Genomic DNA, 19,337 nt, shown 5'->3' with positions numbered 1-19,337 from the left:
GCTAAAACGGAAGTCCGTGGCATATACCCCTAAACTCTCACAGTATCCACAGTTTGGACGAAGTCAATGCCTGGCAGGCAGTGTTCAGGGCATAACAACCGGAGGGCAGATTTGGACATTCTGACTCCACCCTCCACCCGCTTTGACGAGAATAACATCAGAACGAGTGATAAATGTCCCTCAGTAATCAACACAGATATCTGCTGGAGAGAAAAGTATATTTACAGCAGCTTTTCATTAAATGTCGGTTTTTCTGCTCTAGACACATTAAAGGGAGTTTAGAAGACTATTTGGAGCTTCTTCTTCTAGGTTGAACTAAAATGCAGCTTTGCTCTACTTTATTCAGGCACTCGTCAAACTGGATCAACATATTAGTAAGATCAACATCTTACTGCTGCGTGGATGCGGGCTTTTGGAGCACCAGTCAGGAGGACTAATTCATCCATCATAGGAAAAACAACAGTGCATTATTTGATTTTTGTTGGGAATCCGGAGCCGCTTATAGTGCACCATGTAGTTTAAAGGTACGGTATGCTTTACATTCCATTAAGATTCAGTGACGGCACATATAGGCTACTGGATGAGCTGGTGTGTTAATGTCCTGTTTTTGTTTCAGTGCAGCTCATCCTGCAGGAATTAAAAGAAACGCTTTTGACAGTGGAAATAAAGCACAAACAAACCACTCTGAAATAGTTGACTTGCTTTTATATTCACAATCATACCATTTTGTTGTTGTACTGATTTGGTCAAACTGTGTGCAATGCTGTTTTTTTACCATGATTTGCCTTCTGCAGGAGAGGTCTGCTCTGTATACCTCATTCTAGTCGTTAGTGTCTTTGTTAGGTTACAGTTTTGACGAAGTCAGAAAAAATTGTGATATTTACATTTGATCAGACTGTTTCCACAGCAGATTGTTCATCATTAATTATTTCAAGATCAACCAAGAATAAGGAACATACTAAACTATTTTTTTTCTTTAGCTTTGAGCAGCCAGTATGAACAAGAGAAGAATCTGTCCAGGAATAAACACCTGCTTTAACAAGTATGTCTACACAATGGTTTAAAGTGTTACAGTGCATGTTGTGCTTTTGTTTCTTACATAAAAGAAAGGTTAACCTAATAACCTTGTATTAGGTTAGCATTTTGTAACCTAATACAAGATTATTCTTTATACCAGAGGTGTCACCCCCCAGAGGAGGCCATTGGTGGCCCTTGGAATAATTGTATCTGATCCCCAACTGCAGCTTAAGAATGGTACAAATTTGATCCTTCAGCAAATGGAGCTGATGCAGATTAACTTTAAACATATATTTAGGATGAGATTTTCTTAAGTAGAAAATAAAGTGTTATTTTCTTTAGCTGTGTCTTTCTTTGATTTCAGTATCATTGACATTGGGGCACAAATATCCAGAAATGTTTTACTCAGCAGATTAGTTATAAAAATGTAAACATTTTTATCAAAGTTCTCATTTTTGTTGCTGAGATTAGACTAAACCAACAAAATGGAAAATATTCAACAAAAAAAGTTAAAAACCTAACTTTTATTAAGGAAAACAAATCAGACTGTTTACATGACCTACAATAAAATGTTCTTTTCTACTTTGTTTCATTAAATATTGCATGTCTAAAATGATTGCTAAATGGAAAAAAAGCTATTTAGTATTTTTAAGTAAAAAAAATATGGCCTCTGTGTGTTTTCAGCCTGGTCATAATGGCCCACAAAAGTTCGTAACCAATAGCAGTTAAATCTTGTCAATAAAAGACAGCAGCCTATTGGTAGGGTTCAGATTTCACAGGGATTGCAGCAACCAATAATGTATTAAGAACCAATAGCTGAAGGATTTTAGCCTCTTCAAATGTGCTAAATCCTTTAGCAAAACAATTTGCTAATAATGTAGCAACACTTTTACACCAATAAAATAAAACCCTTTGCCAGTTGTGTGGTAAATCATGTTATTTGTGTGACGTAAAATAAATCTTTGAACATATTGTAAATGTGTATCACCTGCACCTTACATTAAAACTGTTCTCCTGAATTCTAGCATCTTATTAATCACAGTAATTAATGAAATATTCCTTCATTCATTAAATTTTACTTATACATAACAATGAGTAAGTAGTTGTGTATTCTTTCGGGATACATACAATCTAAGCAGCATTCCATTTGCTATATATATGCACAAAAACTGCAAAGCAAATATTTAATCCCAAAATCGCACGGCAGTTCATGTTTATACCATTATCAACTAAATGTATTACATGCTATGTTCATAAGATAGTAACTTATTGCATAGTTGGCAAGTTATAACATTGTTAGCTTTATTGGATTTAAGAAGGTTGACATTATTATGTCATTGGACTTTTTGTACTTGTGGCTACAAGGAGAAATAATAGCATGCTGTGCTATCTGGGCTCATAGCTCTTTCTGAGGAAAAGTTTGTTGCATGTATATATATTATATTGCCAAAGGTATTTGCTCTCCCATCCAAATTATCCGAATCAAGTGTTTCAATCGCTTCCATGGCCACAGGTGTATAAAATTAAGCACATAGACATACAGACTGTTTTTACAAACATTGGCAAAAGAATGGGTCGCTCTAAGGAGCTCAGAGAATTCCAGCATAGGATTGTGATAGCAACAAGTCCAGCTGTGAAATTTCCTTGCTCCTAAATAACCTCATATGCAAGTCAAGGCAGGTGAGCGAATACTTTTGTCAATTTAATGTATGTGACCTGGCCTCAGAGTTGTTCCCTGTATTCTTTCTGTCATACTTAGTGGTGATCTTGACTCTGTGTCTCAGATCACTGTCTTAGAAGTGATCTGAGATTAACTGTATGTTGGTTCTCTGTATATAACATTAAAAATACCACATAATTTATTGTTTTTTAACTACTGTATTTTTTGCATTAGGTTTGATTTTTTCTTGTGGTCTGACCTCGTCTTCTCATACAACTGATCCTTAACTGTTTTATTTGGCCTTGGATTCGAGATCAAGTTCTAGAACTGAACTATTTACTTATTCAGTTTGTGGCCTGATTATTCAATAACAGTATTTTGGTTGACCCTGTGAGGTGAGAATGCTCTTGACCAGTTTTTTTCTCTCTTCACAGAAAATAAGTGAAGGATAATATGAGGGACATTGCTTTAGCTTATGAATTTGGTTTCCAGGTTTGTGGTTTTTTGTGTTATCATTGTATTTTTAATGAACTGTAGTTATTGTTAGTGTGGTCTTTGTGATTATTTCTTGTTTTTGTTCAGTCATTTTGCCCAGTCAGCCTCTCTCAGGTCCCTAAACCTCTTCGTTCTCTTTCAGCTGTTGCTATTCTGTAATAGCAACAGCTTTGACCCTCATTACTCTCCTTGGAAGGGTTACTCTTATCAATGAAAATCAGAATAAAAATTGGGATTTTCTCAAATTAGATTGTTTTCATTCATATTTTTTCAAGTTAAATTATATTTTTGTGGGTATTAATATGGTATTCACAACTAATACAATAATAGACATCATTAATTAGTTACATTTATTATGGCATGGTATCTCAGGAATCAATAACTTAAGAGAGGTACATGAAGCAAGGTCTTTTGTAGAGTTTGGGAGGAGAATCACAAGGTTCAAGAGACACCAGATGGATCCAGAACACAGCTGCAGCAATTGTGTTAAGGATCCAGAGACAACATCACAAGCGTCTTACCTGAATTAAGGAGAAGAGTGAATGGATTGCCTAGTTATTTAATGTATTCTTTTAAAACAAAAGTAATTTTTATAGCTCATTTCCAATTTATTGCAGTAAAGAGGACTGGTCTTGCTTAGAGGACTTCTTTCAGTTAAATTAAATGTATATTTTTTGGCGGTAATAGGTTTATGTTCTAAATATAAATTGTACTGTCCTCTGAGAATCAGATGATTTTTCCCCTTGCTGTCATTTACATATATTTGCATAACTATGGATGGCTTTTGCTATAAAATTGTGGGCACACTGGTTTAATGCAGGGTTATTATTGCTTGCCAACACAATCTGAGAACCAAATGTTTCTTTGAAAGGACTTTTTGAATTGAACAAATGTCCAGATTTGGTTTGGGCTTGCTCTTGCATGCTCAGAACTCTTGTTTTGAAATAAATGCAGCTCTATAGTGAATGGTCCTGTCTGTACTGTAAAATGACAAGATCCAGAGATCTGTCATAGCAATCTAAAACTACTGAAGTGATTGGTTTAGGAGACATCTTTGGGGTTGCATTTCTATGGGTTAGGACGTTTCCTTCAAACCGCCTATATCAGATTTATTTAACTTTTCTGTCTATAGCTTTGAGCAGTGACCTTTGATAGAACTTTCAAAAACTTTAGAGGGAGGTTCAAATAATCTGGTGCAAAGTATTGTTAGGAAGTACCATATTTTCAGAACATTCTATAGTGAGCTGTCTGCCTTAAGCCTGATGTTTAAGTTGTTCCTGAGGTGGAAATCAATGACTCTAGGTAGAACCTAAACTCCTTAATAGAACATGTTCTGCTGTGTCTCTGGAACTATTTAGTCCTAAGATAACATAATGGGAGTTTTTACTTTTGCTTTTACATCAGCATTAATAACTCATTTGAGGGGTTTAAATTCAATGCTATTGTGATTCTGATTTCTTTTTTGTGGTATTATATTAGCCTTCCGTATGTCCTTGCACCTCTAGGCTTGTATAAGGTCTAGAGTTTTCATTCTTTGCCTGTAGAATTTTTGCCTGTACTGTGTGGTTGAATGCAGGAAGGCATAAAAGGAACAAACAGCACCTTGTGGTTACCTTCATAGGCGTGGCAGGATTATAAAGACTGTACTACACTGCTTAAAGTTTAGTTCTTTTTCACCAACATTCCCGTTACTTAGGGGAGTCTGCACAGCCTTTAAGAGCTTTACAGTTATTGGATCAATCTATAAGGAAGGATTTTTAGTATTCAGACCCAAACAACAAGCAGAAGATTAAAACATCTGTTAAAGAAGTTATTTGTTTTACATATTTTAATGTATTTAAAAACACTAAACATGGCAAGTCAGATAATTCAACAACAAACTCCTACAACTAAAGATTACATCTCCTGAAAAGTGTTAAACAGTTGGATAAAACATTTTCTACAAATGGACAATGAAAACAGTATAAGCCTCTCTATGCTTTGTGAAAGCAAACATGCTGTCCACCATTGAGTGACACTCACCACTGCTAGAATTTCTTTTAATATTAGAGTCTGTTCTATAAGCTTCACTGCCTTTTTTTCACTGTAATGTGTAAAAAGTGGAACTCAGTCAAAAACTGGCTGTTGGCAGCATCATTTTCTTATTATAAACACAAAATCCTTAAGCTCAATTTTTCCTTCATTCTTTTACAATGTAACATTCTGGGATTTGTTGAAATGAGGCTTTTTCTAATCTTTGGCCATATGGCACCTTGGAGAAGAGCAGGAACGAGGGGGAGGGTGGCATCTAGGTCAGTCTGCATTCTGGGAACAAAGAGTAAACTAATCCTTATAGTTGGAATGTAAAATAGATTTTTTTTATATCCATAAAATAAAAAGTCCATCTGAATCTGCTTTCGCTGTGGGGACAGTGCAAAAAAGATTTTGGCACAATGTTTGGTAGCTGCAACTAACTTCACAGCTCATATATTTAGATTACATTAAAAGCTATAAGTTCAAAATTTAAAATTTAATAAGTTAAAATAAAACTCGAGCTCTTATTTTTGTGTTAAGATGAAGAAAACAACATGCTACACTGGGACATGAATATTTAAAAACCTAAATCTGAATATAAGGACTCTTTTCCAATAATTTCCGTAGATCCAGATCAGAAGGAACCATCTGAATTAAAAATATTCTGTATGATTTTATTGGTCTCTGATGTTGTGGAAGGCATTTATTTCTGCATAACTCCCTTACAATTGCTTTTCAGTCAGGTTGAGGTCTTGAGCTTGGCTAGGCCCTTGCAACCAATTGTTTTCCTTTTTCAGCTACTCAGTTGTAGAACAGATGCTTTTTAGAATGATTATTCTTTGGCAGGACCTTAATTAAAAAATGTTAGTAACTTGTAATTGGTTATTAAAAACCCCAAACAAATAAAGTTTGCCAGTTTTTTTTTTTAGTTTTGATGAAGGTGTCATTGACATAATCTCCCTGAAGTACCATATGAAACACTGTACAGTATATCACTGTCAGTGAAAAGTTACAATAAAATAGCACGCAGTGGGAAATGATACACAACTCTGAATGTTTTATACTGCATTTTACTTTGTATTCTGCACAAAAGTGCTTTGGAACTACATACTGCTCTTAATGATTCCATAGACGAAGATAAACTGGTTCTGCTATTAAAATGCTATATCATTACAAGTATAGATCAGGGAGGCTGAGATTATTTGTATGGGGGCAGGGCTCCATTTAGAGAGATTTAGGTCATTAACGAAAATGTCATGTTAATACTGTTGTCATTCAGCTTTGAATGACAACATATCTCAAATGGATTTCATGGTGGTTCTCTGTCTCACTGAATAGGTCAGTAGAACCATTGATCCATTCAGTGGATCTGATTTCCCTTTTAACTTGTTGATTTTCCTTTGAACTTGTCCAGTCCTGTTTTTGCAAAACGTTTTTTTACAATGAAAATTATGACAACTTAACACAAATATTATGGTATGCCGCACAGTGTTGATTTTCAAGCTCTGATACCTGATGGGGGAATAGCTTATCCTGCCCTCTCGTCTTTACTGATAACTTTCCCTTTGAGTTATTTTAAAGACACTATAAACATTAGAAAGTTATTATAAAGATTATAAAGTTTTTATTAGTATTCTTACATTGTTGACGTCATAAAATATATTTTCTCCAGATTACACTTAGAAACACAAGCTCACAAATAGCAATTAGATCCAAAGAAAACAGTGGCTTTACTCTAACTACTGGAGCCGTGTTTTGTTTAAATGTCGTGTTTTCAGCTATGCTAAAAGTAATTTACGCTTTGAAAAGTATTTGAGTGACAGACAAGAGAAGACTAGAAACAGTGAACAACACAGAAAAGCTATTTTGATGTATATTACCATTGCATCACTCAGTGGAAGGACAGGCACAAAACTGCAAAATCCATTACAATCTGAGTGTACATATTGGACTAATGTTTTGAGAAGATTTATGACTAATAATAATGTGACTCTGACTTGAATACAATTTTTGTACCCCTCTACCCACCTCTTATTCAGTTGCATCTTCATATTCTTCTTAAACATGTGAACCATTTAGTGAACGATTGTGTTTTAATCTGAAGTATCCATACAAGGATCAGTGGTGGGAAGTACTGTACTCAAGTACAATTTTCGCATATCTGTACTTTACTTAAGTAGATTTAATAATGGATACTTTCTACTTTTACTCCACTACATTTTACAGTAAGTATCTGTACTTTCTACTTCACTACATATGTTACGACCCGGCTCGTGAGCCGTAACAAAAGCCAGGGAGACACGGCCTTCAATAAAAAAATACGCTCTTTATTAAACAACACAAAACAATAAACAGCGACAAGCGGGTGGCCTCCCTGGGGTCGATGTCATCTCTGCAGCTGGTGGTAAGCGGAAAAGTCCTGCAAAAGAAAAGAAAGATTAAACAAAACAAAACCCAAACAAAGACGGGGTGGGCAGGCAGGTGAGGGTAGAGCCACCTCTGTAGAGCAGAGCTGGGTGGAGAAGCCGACTCAGCTCCAAGCCAGCTTCAGCTCCTCTCTCCTCCTCCCATGCGCTGAAGCAGGCTGCTTATATACCAAGGACGCGCTGGGCCTGGCGAATCCTGGTCCCACCCCTTCTGCTCCGCATCAGGATAAAACACAATAAATGACGGATCCCTCCACGTGAAGTTGAGGGGGATGTCACAACATATCTACAAAACTGTTGCGTTACTTGTTACATCCAAGTTGCATTGCGCTTTTTTTCCGTTAAAATGTGAAGTTCAGGGGCTTAAGGTGGCGCCGTAAAATTCAAGCAACAACGTGACTTGCGTGTCTGTTGTCACCCATCGAGAAGATGTCTGTCTAATCGTCAGTAATATAATACCACTGCATAAATCATAAGATATGGCGACATGTAAAATCAGCAGCGCTTCGCTTTTACAGGCGGTGGGAACTTCATCCAACTTTTTTAGCGTCACTTGGAAGGAAAACTTAAAGAAAGGTAAGCTCTGTGTACGAGATGCTAGCAAAGCTAGATGTACTGGCTGAGATACACATGTTGCATCTGTGATGAAAAAAGTTGTCACTCATGCACTGAATTATTGTGTGGAGGTGTTGACTGACATGTCGCAAATATGGGACAACTCTGTGACCACAGTCTGCAACAGTGGTTCCGAAACTTTTTCTCCTGGGCCCCCCCAATGGTTTCCAAACATTTTCTGGGCCCCCCCTATGAATTACAAATAGCTGTCTAGTTGTCTAGTTGAACAACTTGTGCAGGGTGGGGGGGGGGGGGGGTCGACTTTTTGGGGGGCAAAATGAATGTACGTAGCTGAACATAGACAACATCAGTAGCCTACAGGCTACTTGTTAAGCTTAAGGTGATGTATTGATATTAGCTAGTCATCTTTTAGCTAACATTACCTGCATCCAACAGCTTTACTCAACAGTCTGTTAGTTTGGGGGAAAATCTGTGAAAAGTTTTTTTGCGTTTTGCTGGTTTGCTGCCATTATTCTAACACACACCTGTGCAGCTCCGCACAGCAGCAGCAGGTCTCCTTCACGTCGCAGAGGTGTGAACCCAGCGCGAGCATCGTAGCACTCATGTTGTGTTTAAAGGCGGCTCGGAAAAACAGGTTACCACATGTTAACGGATTAAACAGTTTTAACTGCTGATAAAAGTGACAAAGACATATATGAGAAGTGTGAAAGCCCCTACTGTATCAAATTGACATAGGAATAACAGAGTTGGCCATTCTAAGGTAAAAACCCAGCGCATACAGCGTTCAGGGTTTTTTTTTTCATCCAGACAGCTTCCTGCGCCCCACCTGCAATGGCACGGCGCACCCCCCTAGGGGGCACGCCTTACCGTTTGGGAACCTCTGGTCTGCAATATAGTGATATGACTTTCAGGAACGATTCGATTCTTCTGGACGAATCTTTACTAAGTCCTGTAGGACTGAAGCCTCAAATGCCGTTCTTTGTTCTTGTGGTGCTCTGCATACAGTGCAGTAGCTATTATTATTTTATTTCATTAAAATATATATTTATTTAATTGGCGAATAAATAAAACAAGAAGTTAAGAACACAGAACATGCTCATTGATCATTGACTGTTTTCATCACCTGTCATGGTGGCAAACATTGCAGCAGGAGGGAGGATGAGAACAGTCAGTGTTCCTTCTGCTTGGTTACTTCTTGCTTATTGCACCTTGGACAGTGTTCATAGTTGAGTGTTGTTTACCGTTTATTGCTATGTTTAATGGTGCAGACAGTTGTGGTTTCTGACATGGGCAATATGGGCAACCGCCCAAGGTGTTATTTTTTTTTTTGATGGTAGGAGACCTCTGCAGATTGTAGTGCAGAGATGAAAGCAAAACAGAATGAAGAAGAGTTTTAATTGATACTGGTTAAATTTATTTCAGCTCTAAGTATTTAATATCTAAGAGTTTCTATGGGAATGTGGATCTTTCAGATCAATTTGAGAAGCAATTTTGATAGGTAAACTAAATTTTTTGTGTCACCTAGTGCTGGGTGCTGGTCTTGGTCTTGGATTTGGTCTTGGGTTAGGTGGACTTGACTACAACACTGCTATGTGGTTCCGTGGTTGCATGTCCTCCCCCACCCACCCTGTTTCCATCTCCTTTCTGTTGGATTTATTTCAAAATAAATGCCACTAGTGGCAAAAAAGTGAAGTTCGTGCTATGTTAGGACAGGAGACAAGATGTTTCCATCCCTGAAATTATGATGCAGAGAATCACATGTCTAAGTATAAACTATGTACAGAAAGTAAACACAATAAAAACATGCTTTAAAATGGAACATTTCTGATGTATTAAAATTAATTATGATCGGTACACTTAATGACATTGTGTTAGCGATTAGGTAATGCATTCAGCACGTACTTTTACTTTTAATATTTAATTATTTTTAAAAGCCAGTACTTTTTTACTTTTACTTAGGTACAAATGTTAATGTGGTACTTTTACTTGAGTACATTTTTGTCTGTGTATTTGTACTTTGTACTTAAGTAAATTTTTGAGTACTTTCTCCACCACTGTAAAGGATCCAAAAGACTTCAAATCAATGCCAACTGTTCGCCAGATGTTATACATGTTGATCATGTTGCGTTTACATTTGTCCTGAGTGTGTGTCACCTGAAGGACACATTCAGTGGTGCTTTCTGAAGTTTCTTGACCACATCAAAGATGTCTTTAGCTCTTTACATTAGTCTGAGATAATGTAAACTTAGTCTTAATTTTCACTCTTATCTAACTTCATCATGTAGGTGTTAGGCCCTATCATGTCTGGGTATGTTCTGTTTCTGCTGTGCTTTAAGATAGGGTTATAGTTGATGCGTTGAACTGGGTATGTGGCGCCGTGCGCAGCAACACCACTCCCTTGCATTTGACCCACACATTGGGAACCATTCACACAAACTGGACGATTTGGAAGGTGCTCTTACAGAGCCGGTCCCCTTTGCGCTGGCTTTTGTATAAAACTTATGAGAGGGCTCAGTTTATGAGAATATGGCTCCACTGTACACATTAACTACAAACGCCATACTTTGTCTTGGTTTGCACAAGCTCAACATGAACTTTCAAAAGTGTGGCTATAACTCAACCCTTACTCACTCTTTAGAGTGGGGGACTACAGATAACTTGCCTTCATTGCTAATTCTGGCATATTCTGTTGTGTACATTGTTCTTTCTGAAACAAATAACAACTGACTGTTAGATGCTCTGGAAACTGCCTCGAACGCAACAGCTCTTGTTGTGTTGTCATTTATTCAGTCTGGTGGTTTGTGACATCAGCTCCATTAAACAGTCTGCATGTATATCAAAAATATATACAAATTGAACTTTTCCTTCTGATTTGGTAACTGTCTTTGTCGGTGAATGTATTTTAAAAATCTCCATCATCCGTTCAGTTTATGAAACCAATAACTCCAGTAAGTCCAAGGAAATCCACACAAATTTTGCTCTGATTTAACTCTGGCCAGAACAGGGCAGGGCATTTTGCCTACAGTTGGGTGTATACTGTAGGAATAGACATACAGACATACGGAACCACAAAACCAGAGTTTATTTGAAGCTCAATTTCCGCATAGTGATTAAAGTGTGGTCTTATGGTAGCCTGTGTTTTTTTTCCCACACTTGCCACCAATGTAGCTTTAACCAGAGTGCAGATGAAGGGTCAACCCAGATTCCTCAGGACAACCTTTTTTTCTTTGCTTTTTTTCTTTTTTTATAGCCAAAATTAGGCTACTGAAGATATCTGCTGAACTTGCATTTTTTTTAAACTCTTGAGAGCGGCTTTAGCACCAGTAAAAATTTTACTTGTAACTGTGGAACTTACAAAAATGCCTTTTGAGTTCTCATATAGCTAGGAAATTTTTCATCATTGCCATGAGGATTAGGAGTGTTTTAGCAATTCCTACCAAAATTATAATGCTGACACAGCTTTTAAATTGACCTATAGTATGATTGCGAAGGAAGATGATTACACATTACTAATTGTAGGTTCTTTAGTCCCAGCGCTGTAGACTAGAGCTGCCTCTCACACAGAGCCATGCAGAGACCTTTGGAGGGGCAGAGGCTCAAAGCTAAAAAGGGGTACATTGAACAGGATCTTAAAACACAGCACAGCAACATAGCAACAACCAAACATGCATGAAAGAATCAAAGCAACACCCCAGATATGTGGTTGATGAAGAAATAAGGTAACATGATATAAACTTCAAAAAACTTGAATTTGCATAACAAAGCCATCAATGGACATAATAAGCACTTTGTACAAAATTGAGAGAAGCATTAAACAAATTTATTATTTTTAAATGTTTATTTGCATGCCTTCTTTTGCTTCCTGCTACAATGTAACAAGTTTTATACACTTATGTGTGTTTTCCAGGTGATAGTCTGATACTGCAGAACCACTGTTCAACCACTGTGGACAGCAATACGACTTCATCCCCTCTGGATCACGTTGGCATTTTTTTTTTAAGTTAACACAACTTCTGTTAAGTAATTGTTGCTCAGAACTGGATTTGTGAAGCTGAGCCAACATTGGTTACTGCTACTTTTCTGATGGTAGCAAGCATCACTGTTACTGTCAGTGAGGGGTCTGCAGCAGGCTCAAAATGTCAGTATGCCTATTACTCAGGACAACGCCCTCAGCATTCTCCTGCTGCTGGAGGACTGGCACAGAGCTCAAATGGTGAGATCTAACAACACTAACATAAAAGAAGACAGTTTGGAATATAAGGTACTTCACTACTCTCACCCACTATTTTCACTTTTTACTGCAAATCTTCACTCACCTTTGCTTTCAACTAATAAACATTTTAAATACTCACCTTTGCTTTAAAATTTAAGCATTACACTAATTTCACCTGATTCTTTACATTTCAGAACTGCAGATTTTACATTGTGGCGACAATCATGTGAAAAACTTTGAATGTTTTTGTATTTTCTTAATAGGATTTTCTATCAGATTTGTTTGTAAATCTTCATCTGTCCATACCAATATTCACAGTATTCAGGAATTGTAGCACTTATGTCTCTGGTTATAACCTGGATAAAAACAGATTCTAATAATAAACCCTTTAGGAGTTGAGAGTAAATATAAAAAATATTTAAATATTCTTCATTTCATGGTGTTCAATTTTTTTCTACCAGTAACCATCCAGTTTTATTGGGATAGGCTACTAAAAAAATATTTTATTTGTAAAGCAAGGAGTAATATTATGTAAGCAGTGGCTTTAAGGCATAACATCTTTGTTTCATCTTTCATTGTATTTTTTATGTTCAGTCCAAATACATTAGCAAATTTATAGCATCATAAGACTCTAAACTCAAAGAATAAATAGATGTACTAAGACCACACAACTTAATGAATAATCTATTTCATTTCATCTTGTCTAATCTCATCTGCCTGCATGTTTTACTTCCAATCCTGAAATACAAGTTCACCAAAAATACTTTAATTGACTACCAGTTGTTACTTTTAAATAAACATCATTTAGAGTGTAACAAAGACTGGGAAGTCACATAGAAGAATCTTTCTGAGATCTGTCATCAAATGGGAGGAAAAGCAACGCTGAGTCTGAAAAAAGGTTGTCAAGATACAGACATTTGTATTCTAATAATAATGAGTACTCTACCATTTTCATACCAAGGCAAAACATTTTTGAAGGCACTAGTTATCATGCCTAGTTAATAGCAAAAATGTGATTAAATAAAATATTATGTATTTAAACTTTATTTTATTGAAACAAAACCAATGTTTAGGGGTCAGCAATAGACAGGAGAACTCTTAGTGTAAGTGTCTATAACCTGTGCTCACTTGCCCTGGCTGGACCTCATGTTTGGGGTTGGTGCTAGCAGTCACTGGCAGGAGCCAGGGTAGTTCATCCCAAGACGACTCTGAGACACACAAGCCACAACCATGCTTGTATGCACTCCTTTAAACTGCAATTTATGTTGAAGCAAAGATATTTACTAACAGGAATATCTTTGGTCTATGAGAATAATGTTCAAAGAGAAAACTTGCAGAAGCATGGGGAGAACATGCAAACACCTTACTGAAAGAATTTCACATATTCATATGTTAACATATGAATAAATTACTCAACGTACCTAAGGCTGTTGTAAACTAATATTTTAATTGAGTATTTTAATGATTATTCTTACAATTAAATGAGTAATCAGGTAAAAAAATTGGCTAAAATGAAATATTGGTAAATCTAACATAAGAGCAGTGTTACTGTCAGATATCAACATCAGTCCAATTTTTCATATTTGAGCATCCCTAACAATTACTCTTCTGTAGTTTAGAAAATAAACCTGTAACAATAATAGCTCACTTTATAAGTTAACCTGAAGAAAGGTTATGAAAGAATCTGAAATTATATTCAATTTAATAATAAAGAGGCAGTCTCACGAACACAATTATAAAAATGTCTAGGCTCCAGCTTTTAGTTCATGTATTCATCTTCAGTCAATTTAACAGATGAACTTTCACCTTTCCCAGCCATTTATAGCTCGTGTCCATGTTAGAGACGGGATTTGACACCTTCACTTGTCACACACAGAAGCACATCTACCGGCTCTGTATTATGGGGTTCCATTTGTGTCAAAAATAAGTATTAGTCATATGTGTAGTTCAGAGGTTGCGCTAGACTTTTTTGTTTTCCGTCATTTTGACCGACAAGATTAAAAGAATCAGTCATGTTCTATTTTCAAATTATAATTACATTAAAATCAGCTATTTAGCTGCATTTTTATGCGGTTTAGTTAATATTCACCCAGTTGAACCGTGAATCCAGATCCCATTATACATAAAGCAGATAAATGCATCTAACTTTTTCTCCATAGTGACAAAAACCAATGACTGTGGCCACAATAACTTATAATAAATTAAACGACTCCACTTAAATTACCAGCACTTCACCTACTGGGGTCTGAACACACAGCTTCACAAATTCCTCCTGGTTCACATCTGCAGAGAAATCTGCGCTAGTTCATCGGGCAGTTGGATCTGCCTGAACCAAACTGATCAATTGAACTTTTTTTTTTACTCTGTGCGGTCTGGGCATGCACTTTTATGAGGAGTTTTATTTGTTTCTTTTTTTTTGGCGTGGTTTCACTTCCCCGAAACGGACAGATGTTACTTCTGCCGCGCTTTTGAGTGCCGCTCTCCTTCTGGGTGTGGGACGGTAACGTCTTCAGCTCCATTTGTTAAAACCACAGGATGAGTTAAGTTTAATTGTTTGCAGTGGCAGAGCCGCGTCTGCATTGGTTGTGCAGCCGCAGCGCACTGCACATTACGATCTAATTAACTTGTGCACCGTTATTTATGTCTTCAAGATAAACTGCTGGCTCCTCTGTTTAGACTATAAATGGATTCAACATTGCATTCTCTTAAGTTTTCTCTGTTCTGTATGTAACGGAGACCGGAATTAAATGCGCTGTTTCTACCAAAGGTTTTGAATGGGCTTCCTAACGCTCCAAAGCATCTGGTCCATAACGTTGTCAGCTCCCAGTCAGAAAGATGCATTTAGTTCAGTGTCCATATTCAGAAAGGATTCTTTTATTGATTGATTTTAGTTGCCTCTGCGATGAACTCTTTGCGTAAAGTCTCTAATGTCTGCGCATGTGCACCAGTCAAGGGTGTTAATTATAACCTGTCAAATGACCGACGAGCTTTAAATATTCCTGTCTAAAAGAATAACCGGTCAAATACGGAAAATATTCGGTTAACGCGACCTCTGGTGTAGATGTTGTTGGTCTATGTTGTTGCTATGTGACTTTGGTTGATGTCTATGGTCTTATACTTTATGGATATGTCAATGTTGCATGTAGATGTTGCATATGTTAGATATTGCATATGTCTCTGTTGCATATGACTATGTTGCATATGTGTTCGCTGCATATGTCTATGTTGCATATGTCTACACAGCATATGCGTTCGTTGCATGTGAGTTCGCTGCACATGTGTTCGCTGCATATGTCTATGTTGCATATGTCTATGATGCATATGTATTTACTGCATATGTATGTTGCATATGCGTTTGTGGCATATGTGTTTGCTGCATATGTACATGTTACATACGTTATGTCTCTAGCTGTGTCGTGATTATTACTCACTGTCATCTTATCAATTCATCTGCAGTAATGCAATGAACACTTGGCAGTTTTTTATGTAACTTCTGTGATTGGTCAATGTCATTGTTCCCTGCTGTTAGTTCATGTCGTTGGTCCGTGTTGCTGTTGCCTGTTCTCTTCGCCATTAATAAAGTGTTGAAGTAGGTCATGTCTGATCAAAGTGTTTATTAGATATTACAAAAATGTTAGTCTTTCCATGTTGTTTTCAAAATGCTTAGATTTCTTCTACCTTGTATTTTCTTCAACCATTAATCTAACGCTCCCTCCTCTATCGCTCGGAGGTTCACTTGAGGACTATCAACAAATGTCCGAACCAACCACTCCTGACAAACAAATGTTAAATGCCAACCAAAAACATCTACACATATGACTTCTACTTTTTTTTTTGACACAAATGGAACCCCAAAGTTGAAACCTATGCGCACCGCAGATGTTTCTAAATTGTTGGTGGCTGCAGCAATGCCTATTGAAAAATGCTACCAATGTGACAAAACCGTTTGCAAAACTTTACTATAAATTCCATTTGATGCATAAATGATTAATGTTGCATGTGAAATATGTTTCAAAACAAGTGTCTATAGAAGACATTGAATGCTGCTCTGTATAGAGAGTAAGCTACTTCCCTGACTCAATTGATGACCGGTTCTGATGCAGATGCGAGTTTTCTTCCCTTGCACAGTAAAAAAATTCCGTAAAAAAAAACGGAAAATGTTCTGGTAATTTTCTGCCAGTACATTTTCTGTTTTTTTTATGGAATTTCCAGCAGAATTTTTTCCGTAATTTAACAGATTCTTTCCTGTAATTTAACAGCTTTTATATGTAAAATTTTAAACATAGAAAACTGTTAATTTCCATAATTTAACAGTTTATGTCAAATATATCAATATTTTGTTAACCCAAAACTGAAATTGTCTGTCTTTTTACTCTGTCTTTTGTGATATTTAAAAAACACTTTAAAGACACTTAAAAAAAAAAAAAAACTTGGACATTTCCAAATACTTTTGTCTTCCAAACCATTGAAGTCTGTATTCTATACCATATATTAATTATAGTGTCAAATATATTAAAGTTAATGTATTTAATATATTCTTAGCATAATTTTGAAACAAAACTAAATTTTAAGTTTACAGGAAATGTAGTTGTAGAACACGAAACACTTAGTTTGAAAGTAGCTCATGCAAAGTGATATAAAAATAAAACCATTTGACAATTTGCAGATTTTATTTAGCAATTTAAGACCATAAATTTGTAACAAATCCTCGTATAAACGAGAAATGTACACGCACAAGAGAGTCCTTTGACTTGTTTTTATACAAATTTAGAAATAAGTATGACCGCAGTTTTAAGTAATCAACGCTAGAAAAACGATTTGGTTCTAATAAAAAGAAAGAGGGGACACGTCATCTAACGGATGCGGCTACGAATGACCCGCTACATTTAATAACCACACATCTGTTTTCCTGGAATCATGCCATTATACCAGTCACTCTTTAATTTTTTATAATTAAACAACCCCACATTCAAAACTAAATCTATAACCCAGCCTGAATCCCAACAAAAATAAATCGTTCATCAATAATAATAATCCATCGAAAAGTCCATAATCAGGCGATCAAAAAAAAGTAAAATTCTTGTTGCGCAAAAAAAAAAAACAACGTTGGGGCCCAAAAATATTTATCAGTCTTCGTGCACACAAAAAAGCATAAATAAAAAAAAAATGGAAGGGTCTCACCGGGTCGGTGTTTGTGTACCCGGGCGGTTCCCTTTGTCAGGCCTGGAACGCGAGCGCATCGGGACCGGTCATCGTTCCGTGTGGCTTTATCTTGCCTCCAGAAGAATTTTGACTCCTTTGTTAGTTGATCTGGCAACGCTTTTAGTCCAAAAACTCAGGTATCTCCGGGCTCGTCTTTTAAGCTCCCCGGTCGGTCGCTCGGCATCCTCTTCCCAGCCTGCTGTCACACCCCTTTTTGTTTCTCCCAACCGAGTGTCCCTTGTTCCTTTTATCAGTTCCGGTAAAAGTTGTGACCCAGATATATTTTTACTTCGCGGACTTTTTCAAATAAAATACATACATACAAGACATCCTTGCGTACATACAAATGCAACAAAATTCTGTGCATTTCATTACCCTATATTTTATTCTCGGAGGTAAACATTTATTTATTTATTTTTAGGATACTTCATTTCATTGTGATGTCACAGATTGACGTCATCTAGTCTTTATAACTAACCTTTGCTATTATATATTAAGAGTTAAACATATTCTTGAGCTTGCTAATGTTCATCTTCTGCACATCACAACTAATTTATTGCATTTTACTATACAAATTTCAACGTATAGATTAAATGTAAAGCAATCTTGACTAGTCTTTGTAGTCAAACTATTTTGTTAATTACTATAAGATGGGACATACAAAAAATTGCTTTTAAACATGAAAATCATAGTTGTAAACAGGACCAACATACTTCAAAATAAATGCCAAAAAATAAATGAAATACAGGTATAAATATTTAGTTAAAAATCAAATGCTACATAAACACAGCCTAATGCCACTGACAGTGGAAGACACTGGATTCATGAGTGTGTGCTTTCATTACCTCTAGTCGCTGTGAACATTAAACAAAACAGTCCATTTTATGTTTATGTTCTGCAAAAAAAGGTTAATCCAACTCTTAGGTCCAGTTACCAAGAGCTTGAAATGTTCTGTGACCAGTTCTTGTGCTTCGCAAAGGTTCTTGGTGCACCAGGTTTGACGAGATGATCAATCACGTATAAACTTCAAAAGGCTCAAATTTTCCATGGATTCCCAGTCATTCAGTTCCTTAAGGGACTTGAACCATCTTGGTGGAATGCAAAGCTGCTTCTTCACTTTCGTCTGCATCGTGAGTCGACCTCGTTCAGGCTTTGAGCCCAGAAAATCTATAAACAAAGAGAATGGATACTCAAGTTTAATACAGAAACACTTCAAGTTATAAACATACTTTTTACAAAACGCTTCTAAATTACATTACAGCTGCACATCACCTTGCTCATCAGCGTCTCACCAATTGCTAATATCTCTTTGATAAACAACAACATTGAGTAATTTTGATGAATTCTGACAGATAAATAATCTACACTAAGAGTGTGTCAATTGCAGATTTCTGACCAATCTTTAAAAATCTGACTTGTCAATTCTGATTTTGGCCGATACCAATTGTCTTGTCTGAATATTGCTAAATGCAGAAAACGTCAGTGGGTTGGCAACAGTGGGGTGACTATTGATAACTGCAAACATGGAGACATGACCTGGTGGACCGGTCTATCAGTCAAACGTCTCCAATAGGAGAGGAAAGCGGTTGATTTTTAGATCTTTGCTGGGGTAGATAAGATCAGTGGATGAAATCACCTTCACATGTATTGGCGGATTACCAATCATCAAAATTAAGGATTTGGGGAAGATTTATTTATCTCACTGCGCAAGAGGCAATTGCGCATGAGCGTCACG

The 19,337-nt window shown here is 36.6% G+C and overlaps 1 protein-coding gene across 13 annotated transcripts in view; it reads left to right on the top strand.

The window, feature by feature from the left end:
- Positions 1 to 144: 144 nt before the first annotated feature.
- pdzd2 (PDZ domain containing 2) overlaps positions 145 to 19,337 on the top strand; it is a 211,657-nt gene continuing 192,464 nt past the window's right edge. For 4 of the 13 annotated variants that reach the window (XR_014089132.1, XR_014089131.1, XR_014089133.1 and 1 more), the window contains exons 1-3: positions 183 to 524; positions 981 to 1,042; positions 12,095 to 12,448. Coding sequence is in view for 9 of the 13 variants with exons in the window: in XM_081611181.1 (XP_081467307.1) it covers positions 12,332 to 12,448 (117 nt within the window). In the remaining 4 variants the exon portion in view is untranslated. Of the gene's footprint in view, positions 525 to 980; positions 1,043 to 12,094; positions 12,449 to 19,337 lie in introns of all 13 variants that reach the window. The other 9 variants (XM_081611182.1, XM_008417441.3, XM_081611180.1 and 6 more) reach the window with 8 other exon arrangements.

This window comes from Poecilia reticulata, chromosome 9 (assembly GCF_904066995.2).
Source record: "Poecilia reticulata chromosome 9, P_reticulata-male-v2, whole genome shotgun sequence".
In the NCBI taxonomy this organism is placed as follows: Eukaryota; Metazoa; Chordata; class Actinopteri; order Cyprinodontiformes; family Poeciliidae; genus Poecilia; species Poecilia reticulata.
Note: the sequence above shows the minus strand (reverse complement) of the source record. Positions and strands in the feature narration are given on the sequence as shown.